General features: G+C 43.2%; 1 protein-coding gene across 5 annotated transcripts in view; it reads right to left on the bottom strand.

Annotated features, from left to right (window-relative positions):
* Positions 1-2411: 2411 nt before the first annotated feature.
* The window catches only part of NCBP3 (nuclear cap binding subunit 3), a 39184-nt gene continuing 23616 nt past the window's right edge, over positions 2412-17979 (bottom strand). For 3 of the 5 annotated variants that reach the window (XM_068123923.2, XM_068123922.2, XM_068123924.2), the window contains 3 exons: positions 12218-12375; positions 11710-11865; positions 4771-5149 (listed from right to left, as the gene is read on the bottom strand). In XM_068123923.2, the coding sequence (XP_067980024.2) occupies positions 4920-5149; positions 11710-11865; positions 12218-12375 (544 nt within the window). In that variant the 3' untranslated portion in view covers positions 4771-4919. Of the gene's footprint in view, positions 4156-4770; positions 5150-11709; positions 11866-12217; positions 12376-17979 lie in introns of those variants that run through there. The other 2 variants (XM_068123921.2, XM_078782932.1) reach the window with 1 other exon arrangement.

Raw genomic sequence — 17979 nt, 5'->3', positions numbered from 1 at the left:
TTGCCTCTAAATCTTGTGTCCCAAACCCATCCCTCTCTGTACCCACCGTACCCAGTCGTACCCAGCTGCTCCTGGACTCTGTGTCCTTTCCTCCTGACAAGGTGGAAAAGTTTCTGTCAACCCTCGACTCTGATTCTGCAACTGGACCTGACGGCATCAGCCCATGGGTCCTAAAATCCTGTTCTTCCGCTCTTTCACTCCCTCTCTCTGTTCTCTTCACCCTCTCTTTTGCTCAAGGTCATCGGCCATCTGCTTGGAAATCTGCCAACATCACCGCTTTGCACAAAAAAGGTGCAAAAACAGATCCCAGCAACTACAGACCAATCAGCCTTCTCCCAATTATCAGCAAACTCATGGAATCCATCATTGCTTCAGATATGAAATCTTTCCTCTTCTCCAATGGCTTGATCTCTGATCATCAATTTGGTTTCAGACCTGGTCACTCTACTCTGGACATGCTGCTTCTGCTTTCTCAACAATGGATGGAGGTCCTCAATGCCAAACAGGAAATTAGAGCTGTCTCCCTTGACATATCACGTGCCTTCGATACGGTCTGGCACCCCGCTCTGCTCACCAAACTCTCCTCCTTTGGTATCCATGGAAATCTCCACGCATGGCTGGCGGACTCCCTCTCTAGCCGTAGTCAACGTGTGGTCCTGAATGGGTTTCTCTCATCTCCTCTTCCTGTTCAGGCTGGAGTTCCCCAAGGCAGTGTTCTGGGCCCTGTGCTTTTTCTGGTCTTTCATCAATGATCTCTCTGACTCTCTTGAAAATCCTCTCTATCTCTTTGCTGATGACTCTACTCTCTGTCGCTCCATTCTTCATCCCTCAGATCGGCAGTCTGCAGCCTCCTCACTCTCTGCAGACCTGGACAAAATCACAGACTGGGCAAACAAGTGGAACATGTCTTTCAATCCTGACAAATCTCACACTCTTATGATGTCTCTCTGAAAAGACCGACTGGACAACCCTCCCATCCACTGGCATGGTGAATAATCCTCTCCAAGAAGTTCTGTCACTCAAGCTTTTGGGTCTCACTATCTGCCATGATCTTTCCTGGGAAAACCACATTTCAAATCTGGCCTCCAAAGCCAGCCACCGACTGGGCATCCTCCGTCGTGCGAAGTCCTTCCTTGGCACACCTGAGATCCTCACCACATCCAAGGCTTTCATCCGCAGCTCAATGGAATACTGCTCTCCCCTCTGGGCTGGTGCTCCTGCCTCACACCTAGCTCGTCTTCACGCTGTTGAAACCAAAGCATTCAGAATCATTGGAATCTCCCACGATGAAGCTAACTCCAAGGGCCTCTCACTCACTCACCACAGGCAGGTTGGTGGTCTTTCCATCATCTACAGACTCCTCTCTGTAGAGAGGGTTGTGTGAAGTCCTACCGTACGTCACCCCCCCTGCGCCCGTAGCCAGCCGCCGGAGTGATGCCACTCCGGCGGCTTGATGAAAGAAGGGTTAGGCGGGAGTCCAAACCTGAAAATGCTGGAGACCAAAGCTGAAATTGGAAAAACAATACGGCCTATTTTACTCCAGGCGATCCCAGGATTACGCACCCAAAATATCGTTGCGATCCGTTCAGCCGTTTTTGCGGTACCTGGGAATGGACGGACGGACAGACAGACAGACGGACATTTGGTGAATTATAGTAAGATTACTAATGTTTTGTGATACCATTAATATTCTATTATCATAAGTGTTATTACTTTTGTTATTAGAAGTGGGGGTGGAGGGTAAGTTAAATCATGACAACCTCCATCATGTGACCCTTAACTAATCTGGACCAAACTTGACAGAGCGACTGAGTAACGACCGAATGTATTGAGGACAGACACCAAATTATGTATTTTCGTATGATGATGATGATGATAGATAAGAGAGCTGCTTGTCTGTCGGCATCTTTCTCAGAGATGGCTGAATGGATCTTCGTCAAACTTTCAGAGGTTCATCAGTGAGTGCCTGGGAGTGTTTTAGACAACAAATAAATAAAGATCGCTCCATACTGGCTCAACCTGTGCAGCGACGTGCAATGTAATATTAAATGATCCCCGACCCCATTCCTTCGTGGGTGTCGGGAAGTGTTTTCGGCACCCACAAAAGTTTGACTTCTTAAGAATCCAACTGGATTAGAACAGTATCGGGCAATACCAGGTAGTCCCACTAGTTCTATATAATAGCACATTGGGGCCTTGCACTGTGAAATGCTCCCTATTGTTTATTTGTTGGTGTGGTGCTCAGGAGCACGTTTTCACCCCTCGGTAAACTCCTGGTACCTGTGGTTCCTTTCAAGCAGGAAATAATTTAATTGGACAAGTAACCCAAATGAATAAACTCAGTCATGTCATTCATTTCAAAATGTGAAACATTATTTTACATGTACTCCAAAAAAAACGACCCATCCTCCTTCACTCCCAACAAGTCAGACATTGTTGATTTTTTTTTTTATTTCTGGAAAAGGTTTACCTTCACATGTTCTAAATGGTCAAAATCATTTGAATCATGGAAAGAAAGAAAAAACAAAGAAAAAAAAAACATACAAACGATATAATAACAGGTATGACCGCTGTACGTAATTAGCCTTACATGGTTTGATATTGCACCCTTTGTAAATCACTGTTACCTGTGGATCACCTGATGCAATAAACATACATTTACAGTATTGTTTGTGTGGCACCAAGAACTGTCATGCATGACTACAATTATTATTATAATTATAATACAAGGTGTCTATTAATTACTGTTGCAGATTCAAAAGGTAATAAAATAATAATTAAATGGGATACAACAATGTGGTTTGTTGCAGGTAAACGAACATTTCTCAAAGTTTTATTGTCGGGATTCGTAAAGATCATCTGAATCCCAATGGAATTATGGGGACATCTGAATCCCAATGGAATTATGGGGACATCTCAATCCCAACATCCTCACCCCTTGTACCTGGCCGGCCCGCCCCCTTCCTCTGCAGGATGCCTCCATGATGGCTGCCTTAACTAGGGTGTCCTGGAGTTTCGTGTCACCTGCGTAACTGATTCGGTCACTTTAAACCAGGCAACACACACTGAACTTTTCATTGGCAGGTAAGTGTGACTATTTACAGCAAGTTTGACGTCATGTGTCACAGAAAACACCTGGAAACAAACAAAAATAGTCAATAAAACTTTGAGAAACGTTTCAGATGCAGCAAACCGTATTCATTCCATTTCATTATTACGGTTTCAATTTGGAACGATCATTTGTGGACATCCTGTCCAGGTACAAGCAAAGGTATATATACAGGTACGTTTTTAAAAACTGGAGCTCACTTGGCAATCCAACCGGGAATACAATTGTTGGTAAAGGTACAAAATTAAAAGTATTCTACATACAGTTGTACAAGTACTGATCCAATGCAAACCAAATATCGACCACGGCTCTCCACTTCCAGGAGCTTCCACTTCCATATGAAAGTTTTCAAACATATATTAAGTATGGGAATGAAAACTAGGGCTAAAGAGGGATTTTTCTTTCTCTAAGAAACAATGAGTCAGAAAGGCTCACAGTTCTTTAATGGTTTGGTTGAGGCAAACCTCATATGTTCAGGAAACAACCAATGGGAGTCATTCCAACAGCCTTTCCAAAGGATAAGGCCATGATTTTAACACCAGGTGTGTGTGGTGCGCACAGTGTGGCGGCATGTCGTGCAGCATACAATGTGCATGAAGATGGATGTAAGAAAACACTGTTTTACGACAATCACCTGGGTTGCGTTTTATTCTGTACTCGGCAGGTTCACCACGATCAGCGGAAGCGCGATCAACCCTGCGGGCTCAGAAACAAGAGCTTTTTGAAGGCGTCAGCTCAACTTCCAACAGATTCCGAGCCATCCTCTCATGCGATCGTCACCGTTCAAATATTCCGGCAGATTTTAATCGGCTCTACCTTCCTCGGAGAGGTGCGTGTCATCGTGTTCCCAATCGAGCACGCTTCCTCAAGGTATCGACGCCACGACTCATTTCTCGCAGACAGGCGGATGCCGGGCGGCTGTTGGCATTTAGTCTCCAGCTGCCTCGGTGAGGATCACCATGGTGGCCCAACTGCTGCTATTGTAGTCAAGTAGAGGAAGTGGTCCATTTGGGCTTCACTGCCGCTCTTGCTCGTCTTTTCTCCCCCTAAAAAAGGTGAAGTCCGGAAAAGAGAGTGGACGGTAAATGACGCAAACCTGTTCATGCAGCGACTGTTGCCCGTGGAAATGCCCGAGGATTCTCTCCAATGGGAAATAACTCCTTAAAAGGACAATAAAAACACCGCCAGGTGAAAGCGATTGTGAAATAACACGCAGCAAACCCTCCATAGATTTTTACTGGAAATAATTTGTCGTACACAAAGCAAATTGATAGATAGATATATATATATATATATATATATATATATATATATATATATATATATATATATATATATATATATATATATATATATATATATATATATATATATATATATATATACACACCAGGTCGGGCAGATCGGCTAGCTTGGCGGCCTATTCAAAATGGACATCATGGCATGTTATGGAGCTTCATTTGGGCTCCCAAAATGATTTGGGCTCCCATTTGGGCTCCCGTGCGATTCACACGTGCACAGTTACCACTCAACAGCACCAGGTAAGTATGGGAAACCTCAGGCCAAGATTCACAACCAATCAGGACATACGAACAGCCACAGCAGGTACGAGAAAACGTATATGTTGCTTTTGCTAACAGAAGACAGAATTGGTTAAAAAAAGAATAGGGTTGAAAGCAATGCAATACAAAACAAATAAGCCTTCCTCTTTCTCTAAACGATGGCGTGGCTAAAGCAGCTCGTACAATCCAAACAAACAAAATCCTGGAGTGCTCTGTAGTCCACCTTGGAGAACTCATGTGCAGTTGCGTCACTCGCTTTCGGAAGACCGTCGAGTGATCTTTATCTGAAGCGAAGGTAGCTTAGACATAGGGGCTTCTGCACGACTTTTGCTTTTTTTGCGAAGCACGGCTCCCCAAGCCAACTGCACTTCTGCATCATCGTCCTGTTGGTACCGGGAAGAACTACCGGAGGATGTCTTGCTTCTCGCAACCTTCCCCCCCGTAGGGCCAGGAGTACCCAGCCGGCTCCACAAGGTCCCTACACATGAACACGAGGGTTAGGGGAGATGGGAGGATTCATTTTTTAATTATTCCTCAATTAATATAAATTTCAATATTACTGCATGTAAAACTAATTTCCCAAAAGTACAATCAGAACCAAACATGTATAAATTACTACAAGCTGCAGATTTCAGTTTACACTTTGACAGTGAAACGGGGGAAACCCAGCAGACAAAAGACACACCAAGTGTGTGTTTCTCAGGTTTCGTCGTCCTGGTGTTTCTCAGGCAGCGTGATTCATCAAAGAGTGTTCCGTCCCTCGGATGGACGTTTAACTGGGCGTCCCGTCTACGGACATAAGTTGGTGGACGTTAAAGATTGCATGGCACTCTTTTGCGCTCTGAAGCAGGTTCTCCTCAAGGACGTGCCTGTATTTGGCTCCGTCCATTGTTCCCTGTATCCTAACAAGTCTCCCAGTCACTGCTGATGAAAAGCATCCCCATAGCATGATGCTGCCTCCACCATGCATCACAGTAGGGATGGTGTTAGATGGGTGATGAGCTGTGCTCGATTTCCGTCAGACGTAGCGCTTTACATTCAGGCCAAAGAGTTAAATTTCCATCTCATCAGACCACAGAATATTTTGCCTCATGCTCCTAGAGTCTTTCACGTGCCTTTTTGCAAACTCCAGGTGAGCTGTCATGTGCCTTTTTCTCTCCCATAAAGCCTAGATTTGTGAAGTGCTGCAGAGACTATTTTCCTCCCGGCAGGTTCTGCCATCTCAGCTAAAGAACTCTGTAGTTCTGTCAGAGCGGTCATTGGGTTCTTCTTCACCTCCCTGATAAAGGTCCTTCTTGTCCGGTTGCTCAGTTTGGTCGGACGGCCAGCTCCAGGAAGAGTCTGGGTAGTTCCATATTATTTCCATTTCCTAATGATGGAGCTCACTGTGCTCTTGGGAACTTTCAACACTCTAGAAATTGTTTTATAGCCTTTCCTAGATCTAGGCCTCCTCACAATTCTATCTTGAAGTTCTGCAGACAGTTCCTTGGACTTCATGGTGGAGTTTCTGCTCTGACATGCACTGTCTACTGTGGGACCTTATATAATTCAAAGAGTGTTCAAAAGATATAGAAAGGTGTTTCTTTCTAAATCATGTCCAATCAATTGAAATGGCCACAGGTGGACTACAATCAACTTGTAGAGACATCTCAAAGATGATCAATGGAAATTGGATGCATCTGAGCTCAATTTGGAGTGTCATAGGAAAGGGGTTGAATACTTATTGATTCAAAATATTTCAGCTTTTCATTTTAAATTAATTTGTAAGAATTTTTATGGGGTATTATGTGTGCACAGACCAGAGACAAAAAAAATCTCATTTTTCTTTAAAAAATCATTCTTAAAAAAAAAAATTAAAAAAAATCTTTAATCCATTTTAAATTCAGGCTGCAACATAAAATGTGAAAAAAGTCAAGGGGAGTGAATACTTTCTGAAGGCCCTGTACGTATGAATTGTGTAGGACCACTATGTATTCAGTAAATGCTCACATTTTGTACACTTCTTCATTTTTCACACCAATCATAATCATACTATATATGTGAATATCAATCAGACATGTGGTTGCTGAGAAAAATGAGGTTTAGCCCGTACGGACGGACAACACAAAAACACGATGCCTCCGGCCACCTTTGGGGACGGAGGCATAAAAATGACGTTTTGTTTTTTATCACGAGTACAAATGGCTACTTAATCAAATAAATCATGACCCACGGCGTTGTGATGGGAGGTACGGACCCAAAAGCAAAGGTGGGTATTCGTCACGGCTCAAAAGTATCCACCCCTTGGCAAGGCATCGGTTGAAATGGAAACTCTACTCGAGGAAGATCCGGTTGTTCGAGCTTTGCTACTGCTATATCTCCAACATTAACATATGCCTTGTTGACAACACAACAACATGCATTTTAAAGCCATTTTCCCTGCAAGAGCGGGGGTTAGCCTTGCGGTCCCCATGACAATCTTCTCCATTTTGCCCTATTTTCTGCATCTCTCCTGGTTAACCCCCTTGCCCGCATTTCTTCTTCCACCATCTTTAGCCAAGTCTTTCTCGGTCTTCCCCGTCCTCTACTTCCTTCAACATTCATTTCCATCACTCTTCTCAACCAGTCACTTTCATCCTTCCTTAACACATGACCAAACCATCTCAACCTGTTCCTCTTCACAGCATCAATCACAGGCTCTATTCCCATCATCTTTCGCAATTCATCATTTGTCTTCCTCTCTCTCAACGATACTCCGCACAACCATCAAACCATTCGCATTTCCACCCTTTCCAGCCTTCGTTGCTGCTCGACATTCATGACCCATGTCTCGCTGCCATAAATCATAACACTTCTCAAACATGCAGCATTCCCTTCAGCTTCAACGACACTCCCCTCCTCATCAGCACGCCACTCAGTTCCCGAAACTTCGTCCATGCACATCTCACTCTAGCAACCGTTGCCGAGTCTGATCCACCTTCTCCATTCAGCATGTCTCCGAGGTAGCAAAATGTCTTCACACCTTCCAGCTTCACGCCGTCTGCAAGATCCAACTCAACATTTCCTCCATCTGCAGCTCCCTCTGTGCACACCTTACATTTGAATGTAGCTGCCACACTGGTTAATGACCCTCTCAGACCACTACATTTTTGATGAACCCACTCAGCGCACATTGTACATTGAATGGAGTTCACTCGGACACCCTTCCTGCACACAGCACATGGCCACTTCCCAGTTCTTTCCACCTCACCACATGCTTTACCACTTGCCATCACCTTCATCTTTCCTATATTCACCTTCAGACCTTTTGTCTCCATACATTCCTTCCACTTGTTCATCTTTTCCTTCAGTCCATCCATACTTTCCGCAATCAACACCAGATCATCTGCATACAACAACTCCCACGGTAAACCCTCCTTTACGGTCTGAGCCAGCACCTCCATCACAGCTACAAATAGTAGTGGACTTAGTACCGACCCCTGATGCACTCCCACCTTCACCTCAAACTCACCACTGTTCCCGTCCTTCGTCCTTACAGCTGTGCGCGCTCTTTTGTACATTGCCATCACTACTCTGATCAACCATTCCTCCACTCCTAACTTCCTCAATGCCCATGTCAATACTTCGCGTGGAACCCTATCGAATGCTTTCTCCAGATCAACAAACCCAAGAAACAACTTCTTCCTCTTCTCCATGTACTTCTCCTGCAACTGCCTCACAATAAAGAGCGCGTCTGTCGTTCCTCTTCCTGGCATAAATCCAAACTGCATTTCGTCGATCTTCACCTTCTTCCGTATCCTCCTCTCCAACACCCTTTCCAATACCTTCATTCCATGCTCCAATAACTTTATCGCTCGGTACGAGCCACACTCCAGAGGGTCACCTTTGCCCTTGTACAGAGGGACGAGGGTACTCAGTTCCCAAGCCACTGGAATGTGGCCTTCTTTCACCACCAGATTACAGATCTCTGCCATTCTCTTCATACCCCAACTTCCTGCTGCCTTCAACATATCTCCCACAAATCCCGTCGGCCCTCCCGCTTTTCTACTCTTCATTGCTTTTATCGCTTCCTCAACTTCCTTCTCAGTTATCTTCTCTGCCGGTCCTAAAACTGGGTTACTCTCTGTGTTGCCATCCCATTCATTCTCTGTATTCAACAGCATTTCCATATATCTTTTCCATCTTCCTTTAATTCCATCTGGGTCCACAACGATTTGTCCCACTTCATCCTTCAAGCAACTCGCCCCATCACAACACACCTCTCTTTCGCTATCTGCTTTGCAATCCTGAATACCGCTCTCTGACCCTCTTCCGAATCCAAGCGTTCTCCGAACATTTTCCTACATGTCTCCTGCGCCTTTGCTACCTCTTTCATTGCAGCCTTCTTGGCTGCCTTATAACTTTCATGCTCTGCTTTTTCTGCTCCCGTACCCTTCGCCTTCTGCCACTCCTTGAACTTCTTCCTCTTCTCGTCAATCCTCTTTCCAACTTCATCATCCCACCACCATGTTTCCGAGTGCCTCGGTGGTCCTTTTGTCCACCCACATACCTCACCAATGGCTCCCAACAGACTATCTTTCATTGACATCCAACCACGTTCAAGCTCAACCACATCATCCTCTACCCTACTCAGCCTCTCTTTTAATGCCTCCCTTAGTCACCTCTTTCAACCTCCACACCTTTATTCTCGGTTGGTACTTCACCCGCCGAGCTCTCCTCGCACCTTTCACCCTTTGATAAATTCAGTAAAATCTTTCTTTAAAAAAAAAAAAAAATCAAAAAAAATCTTTAATCCATTTTAAATTCAGGCTGCAACATAAAATGTGAAAAAAGTCAAGGAGTGTGAATACTTTCTGAAGGCCCTGTACGTATGAATTGTGTAGGACCACTATGTATTCAGTAATTGCTTACATTTTGTACACTTCTTCATTTTTCACACCAATCACAATCACAATCATACTATATACAGTCACGTGAAAAAGTAAGTACACCCCATGTAAAGTTTGACTTTTTCAACATATTTCAACATACAGCTATTTGATCTTCACTTCAACTATATTGATAGATAAAGGTGATATAATATAACAAATATCATGAAACGTTTACATTTTGTCGTCCATTGTATAATTTAAATAAACATAAATGCAAATTTCGCATGTGGAAAAAGTAAGTACACCCTTGGCACTAATAGGTGGCATTGCCCCCTTTGGCAGAAACAACCTCAAGTAGGCGTTTCTTATAACTGTCTACCAGTCTCTGACACCGACTGGGAGAAATTTTTGCCCACTCCTCCATGCAGAATTCTTTCAGCTGTGCGATGTTTGAGGGGTTTCTTGCATGCACAGCTCGTTTCAAATCGCCCCACAACATCTCGATGGGATTTAGATCCGGGCTTTGACTTGGCCATTCCAGAACCCTCCATTTCTTTCTTTTCAGCCATTCCTTGGTGGATTTACTGGTATGTTTCGGGTCATTGTCATGTTGCAAGGTCCACCTTCGGTTGAGTTTCAACTTTCCGACAGGTGGCCTCACATTATCCTCAAGCCCCTCTGGTACAATGAAGAATTCATAGTGGATTATATGATGGTGAGCTGCCCAGGCCCTGATGCAGCAAAGCTGCCCCAAACCATAATATTTCCACCACCATGCTTTACAGTTGGTATCAGGTTCTTGTGGTCAAATGCTGTCTTTGGTTTTCGCCAAACATGTCTTCTGGTACTGTGGCCAAATAGCTCCACCTTTGACTCATCTGTCCAGAGCACATTGTTCCAGAAGTGCTGGTCTTTGCCTCGGTGTTCATTGGCAAACTTTGGTTTTGCCCTAATGTTCTTTCGGACAGCAAAGGTTTCCTCCTGGCACACCTCCCATGTAGATCAAATTTGTGCAGCCTCTTTCTAATGGTAGACTCGTGCACTTTGACATCAACAGTAGCAAGAGCTACCTGTAGGTCCCGTGATGAAATTCTGGGGTTCTTAGAGACTTCTTTCAGCATCTTGTGATCTGCTCTCGGGCTGAACTTGCTGGGGCGGCCAGGCCTGAACTTGCTGGGGCGGCCTGGCCTTAACAAGTTGGCAGTTGTTTGGAATCTTCTCCACTTGTAGATGATCTTCCAGACAGTCGAATGATTGATTTCAAATTGTTTGGAGATCTTTTTAAATCCCTTCCCAGACTCGTCGGCATATATAACCTTCTTTCTGAAGGCCTCAGACAGCTCTTTTGATCTCGGCATTGTGACGCCACACACTTCAACAACAGAGCAAACCAAACTAAATGTCTGAGGTTTACATAAGACAAATTCCTCCAAGATCCTCTCTAACGATGTTCTAATCATTTGCACCTGAGCTGATGCACCTGATTCTAATTTTAGGTATTTGAAGTAGTGATACATGTAGGGGTGTACTTACTTTTTCCACATGCGAAATTTGCATTTATGTTTATTTAAATTATGCAATGGACTACAAAATGTAAATGTTTCATGATATTTGTTATATTATATCACCTTTATCTGTCAATATTGTTGAAATGAAGATCAAATAGCTGTATGTTGAAATATGTTGAAAAAGTCAAAACTTTACATGGGGTGTACTTACTTTTTCACGTGACTGTGTGTGGATATCAATCAGACATGTGGCTGCTGAGAAAAATGAGGTTGAGCCCGTACGGACGGACAACCCCAAAAAAGATGCCTCCGGCCACCTTTGGGGACGGAGGCATAAAAATGACGTTTTGTTTTTTATCACGAGTACAAATGGCTACTTAATCAAATAAATCATGACCCACGGCGTTGTGTTGGGAGGTACGGACCCAAAAGCAAAGGTGGGTATTCGTCACGGCTCAAAAACATCCACCCCTTGGCAAGGCATCGGTTGAAATTGAAACTCTACCCGAGGAAGATCTGGTTGTTCTAGCTTTGCTACTGCTATATCTCCAACATTAACATATGCCTTGTTGACAATCACGCAATATAAAGTAATCAATTATGACTGTGGTGTGTCGTTTACAGTTGGATCTGCGACTATGTTGATGGACATTTTAGAGCAAGAGGAGGGACAAGGAAACCTTCTTTCTTGGTGCTGATCTCCGTGTGCTCATAGCCACCGAGGCGGCTGTGCACGTCCGAAGACTCCTCCCCGTGAATCCCATGCACTACCACCGATATGGGGCTCCGGTCCCCCTTTGGGGAATGACTGCGTTTTCCAAGGCGCTGTTTCACTCCTGCAATGATAAATTCGAAGGAAGGTGGAGGTGAAGTAGATGATAAACAAAACGATAAAGGTTAAATAAACCAGGTGAAAAATATGATTTTTGAAAAAATATGAAATTGTGCTTTGTGTCCAAATAAAATTATAAATAAAATAAATAAAAAATATGAATGAATTGTTGACTGGAAGGTACATTTGGACACACAGCACAATAGGATGATGGTGGCTACAAGCTGGAGTGATATTAGAGATGAAGTTCAAAGGAATATGTTGTAGTTGTGAGCAGAAGAGGTTGTGATTTATGGGTTGAACAACATTGGTATCAAAGTGTGCACAGATTTACAAATAGTCGCTACAATTCATACCCTTGCTGGAGGTGTCCTTTGGGCCTTTCTTTGGTGCATCCTTTGACCCCCCTTCTTCGCTTTTGGATGACCCTCGTCGGCCCAAACGACTCTTGATATCCCTGCGGTTTTCCTCGACTTTGCTGGGTTCAAGTGGGCACTTGGGGGAAGATTTTTTTCTGCAGCAAAACAGGAAAACATAATAATTTGGCTTCGAGTCCTTTGGTTTGGCCTTTTCCTAGTGGGGCAGATTTGTGTAAATATCCATAAGGATTGTGGGTTTTGTGGTAAAAGCACCAAAATTGGCATATATGATGTTAAGGACCTACTAATTGATTTTAGATATAGTACCAAGCAGGATTTTTTCCGAGAAGCCCATAAAGTGGAAAAATCCAAAATGGCCGCCAGCCGATTCGAAATATCTGTTAATTGTCATATCTTTATGAATAGTCAACGCAGAAACCTGAATGAAGTGTCTTTTTGTATGTTTCTGTACATGACGAATCCAATGGAACCATTATTTGCTTTGAAAAATGCATATAAATCAATATAATGGTCAATTTCAGGTTGAAATTCAAGATCGCCACCATTCGATTTGTCGATATCTAGCAAATGTCATATTATGCACAGTAATTCATATCACACCATGGATGAAGTGTATTTTATATATTAGACAGTATACATATTTCAGCCACAGTCGCACCATCAATAAAAAAAACAATAACATGGTTGTGATTTGTGTCGTGCGGCACCCATACCGAGTGTCATATCTTCCCCAAAATATATATATCGTATGAATATGTCTTTCCAAACAGGAGGAATACAATGATACCCTCACCTCATTGCATCATCGTTTGGCTAAGATTGTCCATCGTGCCTTGCAGGATCTTGTAGTAATTAGGTGTGGGAAAACGAAATAGGTTATTGTCGTTATAATATTAATGTTTTTGTCGTTGTAGGTGACTGAACAGAAGTGACTGAAATCATGTCGACACGCAAGAAGTGCAAGCTTGTTCATAGAGAGACATTAAGATCACCTGCGGCCACAAATGAACCTATTGACTGGAGTCTTTGTGCTTTATGCCAGGAACGTTCAGACAAACCATTGAACTGTCCAGCCAAATCAAAACGTCCCGACGTCGGTGCTGGATATCATACTCTCGGTGATAACTTGAACAGTTTTCTCAATTTGGACAGCCAGCCATTACCTATCGACATAAGTAGGCTTGATGAAGGAGACGGTATTGGACACACACTGGCACGCAATCATGCCCAATGGCATGCATCATGCCGCTTGAAGTGCTGTGCCAGTCGTCTCGCCAGAGTTGAACTAGCTTCACTTCCAACTGCATGTACCAATACCCCTGGAGAAATACCATACATGTTAACGCAGGCTGAACACAGAGAATCTCCAGAAGATTCAAAATGCTTCTTCTGTGATGAATCTGGAACGGAGATGGCGCCTCTGCATGAAGCGATGACAACAAAACTAACACATAGGGTTAGGCAATGTGCACTAAAAATACAGGATCAAAGGTTGATTGCGAAAATCAGTCCTCGTGACCTTGTGGCCCAGGAAGCGAAGTACCACTCAAATTGCCTTGTCAAATTATACAATGCCAGCAGCAGGAAGACAGAAGATGGTGTAAAGGAGAATATCGACCTAACCACGAGCATACTGCTTCGGCACAAGTCGCATTTGCTAAGGAGACTGCTGCTCTTGTTCGAGTAATAGAAGACATGGGAAATCCATTCATGGAAGAGAGTGATGACCTCCTGGTACTTGACAGCCGAGATGTTGCTGATCCAGCTGTTGTCCAAACTGTGCGTGCGATAGAGAAGACAGGCCAGGAACAGTATGACAAGTACATGACTGAGCGAGTGATGGAGCGAATTACACCAGTATCTGATCCCATATGTAAAAATCAGATGCCTTTGTTCAGCCGACCACCATGTCGAGTTCCGTCCAAAGCGAAACAGATCGTGACATCACTCAAGAGTGACTGTGCATTGTTTTCCAGACTGTACATTGCCTGTCAAACCCGTGACGGAGACTTGGACAATTTCTTCCAGCATGAGAATCATGCCTACCCTCCGTCATTGTCGCAGCTGGGAAAACTAAGGTTTGGGTCGAAGTCTGATCTTGTTGAATGTCTGGAAAGGTGCTGCACATCATGTGGGGATGCTCCATTAGTTGATGTCATCATATTGGATGGTGCTGCAATCATCAACATGCTCAGGCCCATTGGCATCAAAACGTTGCAAGAATATGCTACACAGGTATTTCTGCCTTATGCCAAAGCACAGCTGCGCAACGTGATGAGAATTGACATAATTTGGGATGTGTACCTGGAAGAGAGTCTGAAGACCACTGCGAGAGAGAATCGAGGAAAAGGTGTTCGGCGGCGTGTTGCACCATCCAACATGATCCCAGGAAATTGGCAAGAGTTCTTGAGATTGGCAGACAACAAGACAGAACTATTCGACTTCTTGGCACACCAGGTAAGCTTTCAGTATTTCACTGGCTTTAAAAAAAACCATATACATGTAGAATCGATTGTAAACTACACAATATCAATGACATGAAATTTAATCTAGCTTCTTTTCTTTGCCAATTTAGGTTGTAGAACATCTTTCTGCGGAAAAGGATGTGTATACAACATGCGGTCAGAATGTGCTCTGCACGAGAGTTCACCAGGACATCTCATCTCGAGCACCATGTACGCATGAGGAGGCAGACACACGGATGCTCCTTCATACAGTCGATGCAGCAAGGAGAGGGTATCGCCGAATCATGTTGCGTACTGTGGATACAGACGTGCTCGTCCTGGCAGTGTCAACTGCGGCACGCCTTGAAAACACTGAAATTTGGGTTGCTTTTGGCACTGGAAAGCACCTGAGGTACATTCCTGCCCACGATATCGCCACTGAGCTTGGTAGTGAGAAGGCACGTGCACTTCCTATGTTTCACGCCTTCACTGGTTGTGATACGGTGTCGTCATTCGCTGGTCGGGGGAAAAAGACTGCGTTCGACACATGGAAGTCCTTCACTGAAGTGACACCAGTATTCTCTACCTTGCTAACGGACCCGACGTCGCTCAACGATTGCATGTCTGTGCTCGAGAAGTATGTCGTCCTGTTGTACGACCGCACATGCACAGAATCTAACGTTGATTCAGCTAGGAAACACATCTTCACTACAAAAGCGAGGTCCATCGACACCATACCACCCACCAGAGGAGCGCTGTTACAGCACACAAAACGGGCAGTATACCAAGGTGGACATGTGTGGGGACAGGCACTTGTCCGTTGTCCAGTACTTCCATCACCAGAGACATGTGGTTGGCAGAAGAGTGCCACACAGGGTTGGCAACCATTATGGACGGTATTACCAGAGGCAGTGGCATCTTGTTCCGAGTTGCTCAGGTGTGGGTGCCAGAAAGGTTGTAGGGGACTATGCAAGTGTGTTAGAGCTGCTCTTAAATGTACATCACTCTGTCGTTGCAGTGGTAATTGTGACCACAATGAGAGCAACTAATAGTTGTTTCAATGTAACATAAACATTCACACTCGAGAAAAACCATACACATTTTCGCACTGAGGGAAATGTTTCAGCCAGAGTGTACTTATCAAGTACTACTTAATATCTAAACCCAATGTCCAACATGTCATAATCAACACAGAAGTGTGAATATGTTTAAGGCTCGACGCTGGGTAAATATTCTATAAATGAACCAGCAGAAACTTGAAAAGTGCAAAATTCATGGTGTTGTTCAAAGTAATCGGCAACAATGTAATGATGTATGGTATGGGAAGTGTTATTTAATGTATAATGCATCGAGTATATATGCATTGGATACAAATGTGTAGATCTATATAATATGTCACTTAGTTTGTGTGGTATTTTTTCCTCCATCTTAATATGATTTAGAATTTGCAACTCGTAGTATAAATGATAAAGTAAAGTCGACTGTTTATGTATCCGGTCGATATCATAGAACTTGGCATTGCCATTGGTCACTATGAATTCAGCTTTTCTTAATTAGTGGTGCCATTTTGTCTGACATGTGAATAAATCTACAACATACTTCATCCATGGTGTGATATGAATTACTGTGTATAATATGACATTTGCTAGATATGGACAAATCGAATGGTGGCGATCTTGAATTTCAACCTGAAATTGACCATTATATTGATTTATATGCATTTTTCAAAGCAAATAATGGTTCCATTGGATTCGTCATGTACAGAAACATACAAAAAGACACTTCATTCAGGTTTCTGCGTTGACTATTCATAAAGATATGACAATTAACAGATATTTCGAATCGGCTGGCGGCCATTTTGGATTTTTCCACTTTATGGGCTTCTCGGAAAAAATCCTGCTTGGTACTATATCTAAAATCAATTAGTAGGTCCTTAACATCATATATGCCAATTTTGGTGCTTTTACCACAAAACCCACAATCATTTCACAAATCTGCCCCACTATCCATGCCAAGCGGAGTGAGACGATGTGTTGCAAGAAGTGCGGATACGACAGCTCTCATTTCATTAACACTAGCTGTGTCTACTCGTCGCTTGGCCAATGGGTTGAAGCAAAAGACAGCATGTTGCACTTCATAAAAATATTTCATATATATATATATATATCTGTGAGTCTCAATGAGGTGGAAATGAAGTGAAACACTCAAAACTAGAATGGCACTCTTCGATACCGCGATATTGACCGATAAGCCTCCACCAACATTATACATACATTTACATTTACATTTTTTGTTACATTTTTATCAAGTTTGATTTAAATCCAGTCAGCTGTTCTCAAGTATCACATTTATACCTGACACGACCTCTCACCTTTGATGTCAAAATTTATCCAGTTAATCTTTGCATCATAATATATACTTGTACTAAGTTTGGTGAAAATCCCATTGCTGGTTCACAAGTCAGCGCAGTAACATAATTTTTACTTAACATGACCTTTGACCTCAACTCCAAAATGTAATCAGTTGATCTTTAAATCATTGTAAATACTTGTACTAAGTTTATCTAAGATCCCTTCAACCGTTCTTAAGTTATCACGATAGTGAAAACCTATCATTGACGGACGGACAACCGGACGGACAACCCGAAAACACAATGCCTCCAGCCACTTCGTCGGGGGAGGCATGAAAAATGGATGTTTTATAACACGTCATTGTAGCTGCTGTTGTTGTGGTGATGGTGGTGGTCGTTGTTGTTTGCGCTTCTTGCGTGTACTTTTGTATCATTTTATATTGCTTTGAAAAGTATTACTATGTATAATATTGTGTGCTCCTTCCATGTCCATTGGGCTTTATTCTAAAGGTTTCCTGCTGTCGTAGAATAAACAAGAAGAAAAAGACATAAAATGTCATAGCCCCTGTGGTTTTCATCGTCTACGAGCCGCGAGCATGACCTGCTGTGTGATTTGCGTTTTCATGGCTTTTGCAGCCGCAAATTTTAGCTGGACTATAATCGAGAGCTTCGCGGGATATCCAACCAGATGTGTAAACTCCGCGAATTATAGAACGCAAACGCTTCATTAAATTGATAACAGCTGGCAACTTATGGTAAAGCATCATCAGAGATGTTACTCAATGAAAACGCTTCGGGGGATGTTCCATCAGCTACGAAAATATGTCAACCCCGCAAATTATAGAATGCAAATGCTTCATTAAATCAATTACGTATTGAAATTATCAGATCGGCTCAATACCCACAATGCTCTCCATCCTTCATATATAGACCGTCCTCGATTT

The sequence above is a fragment of the Myxine glutinosa genome, chromosome 8 (genome assembly GCF_964187855.1).
Source record: "Myxine glutinosa chromosome 8, kmMyxGlut1.1, whole genome shotgun sequence".
Classification (NCBI taxonomy): Eukaryota; Metazoa; Chordata; class Myxini; order Myxiniformes; family Myxinidae; genus Myxine; species Myxine glutinosa.
The sequence above is the reverse complement of the archived record's forward strand: the minus strand, read 5'-3'. Positions and strand labels throughout refer to the sequence as shown.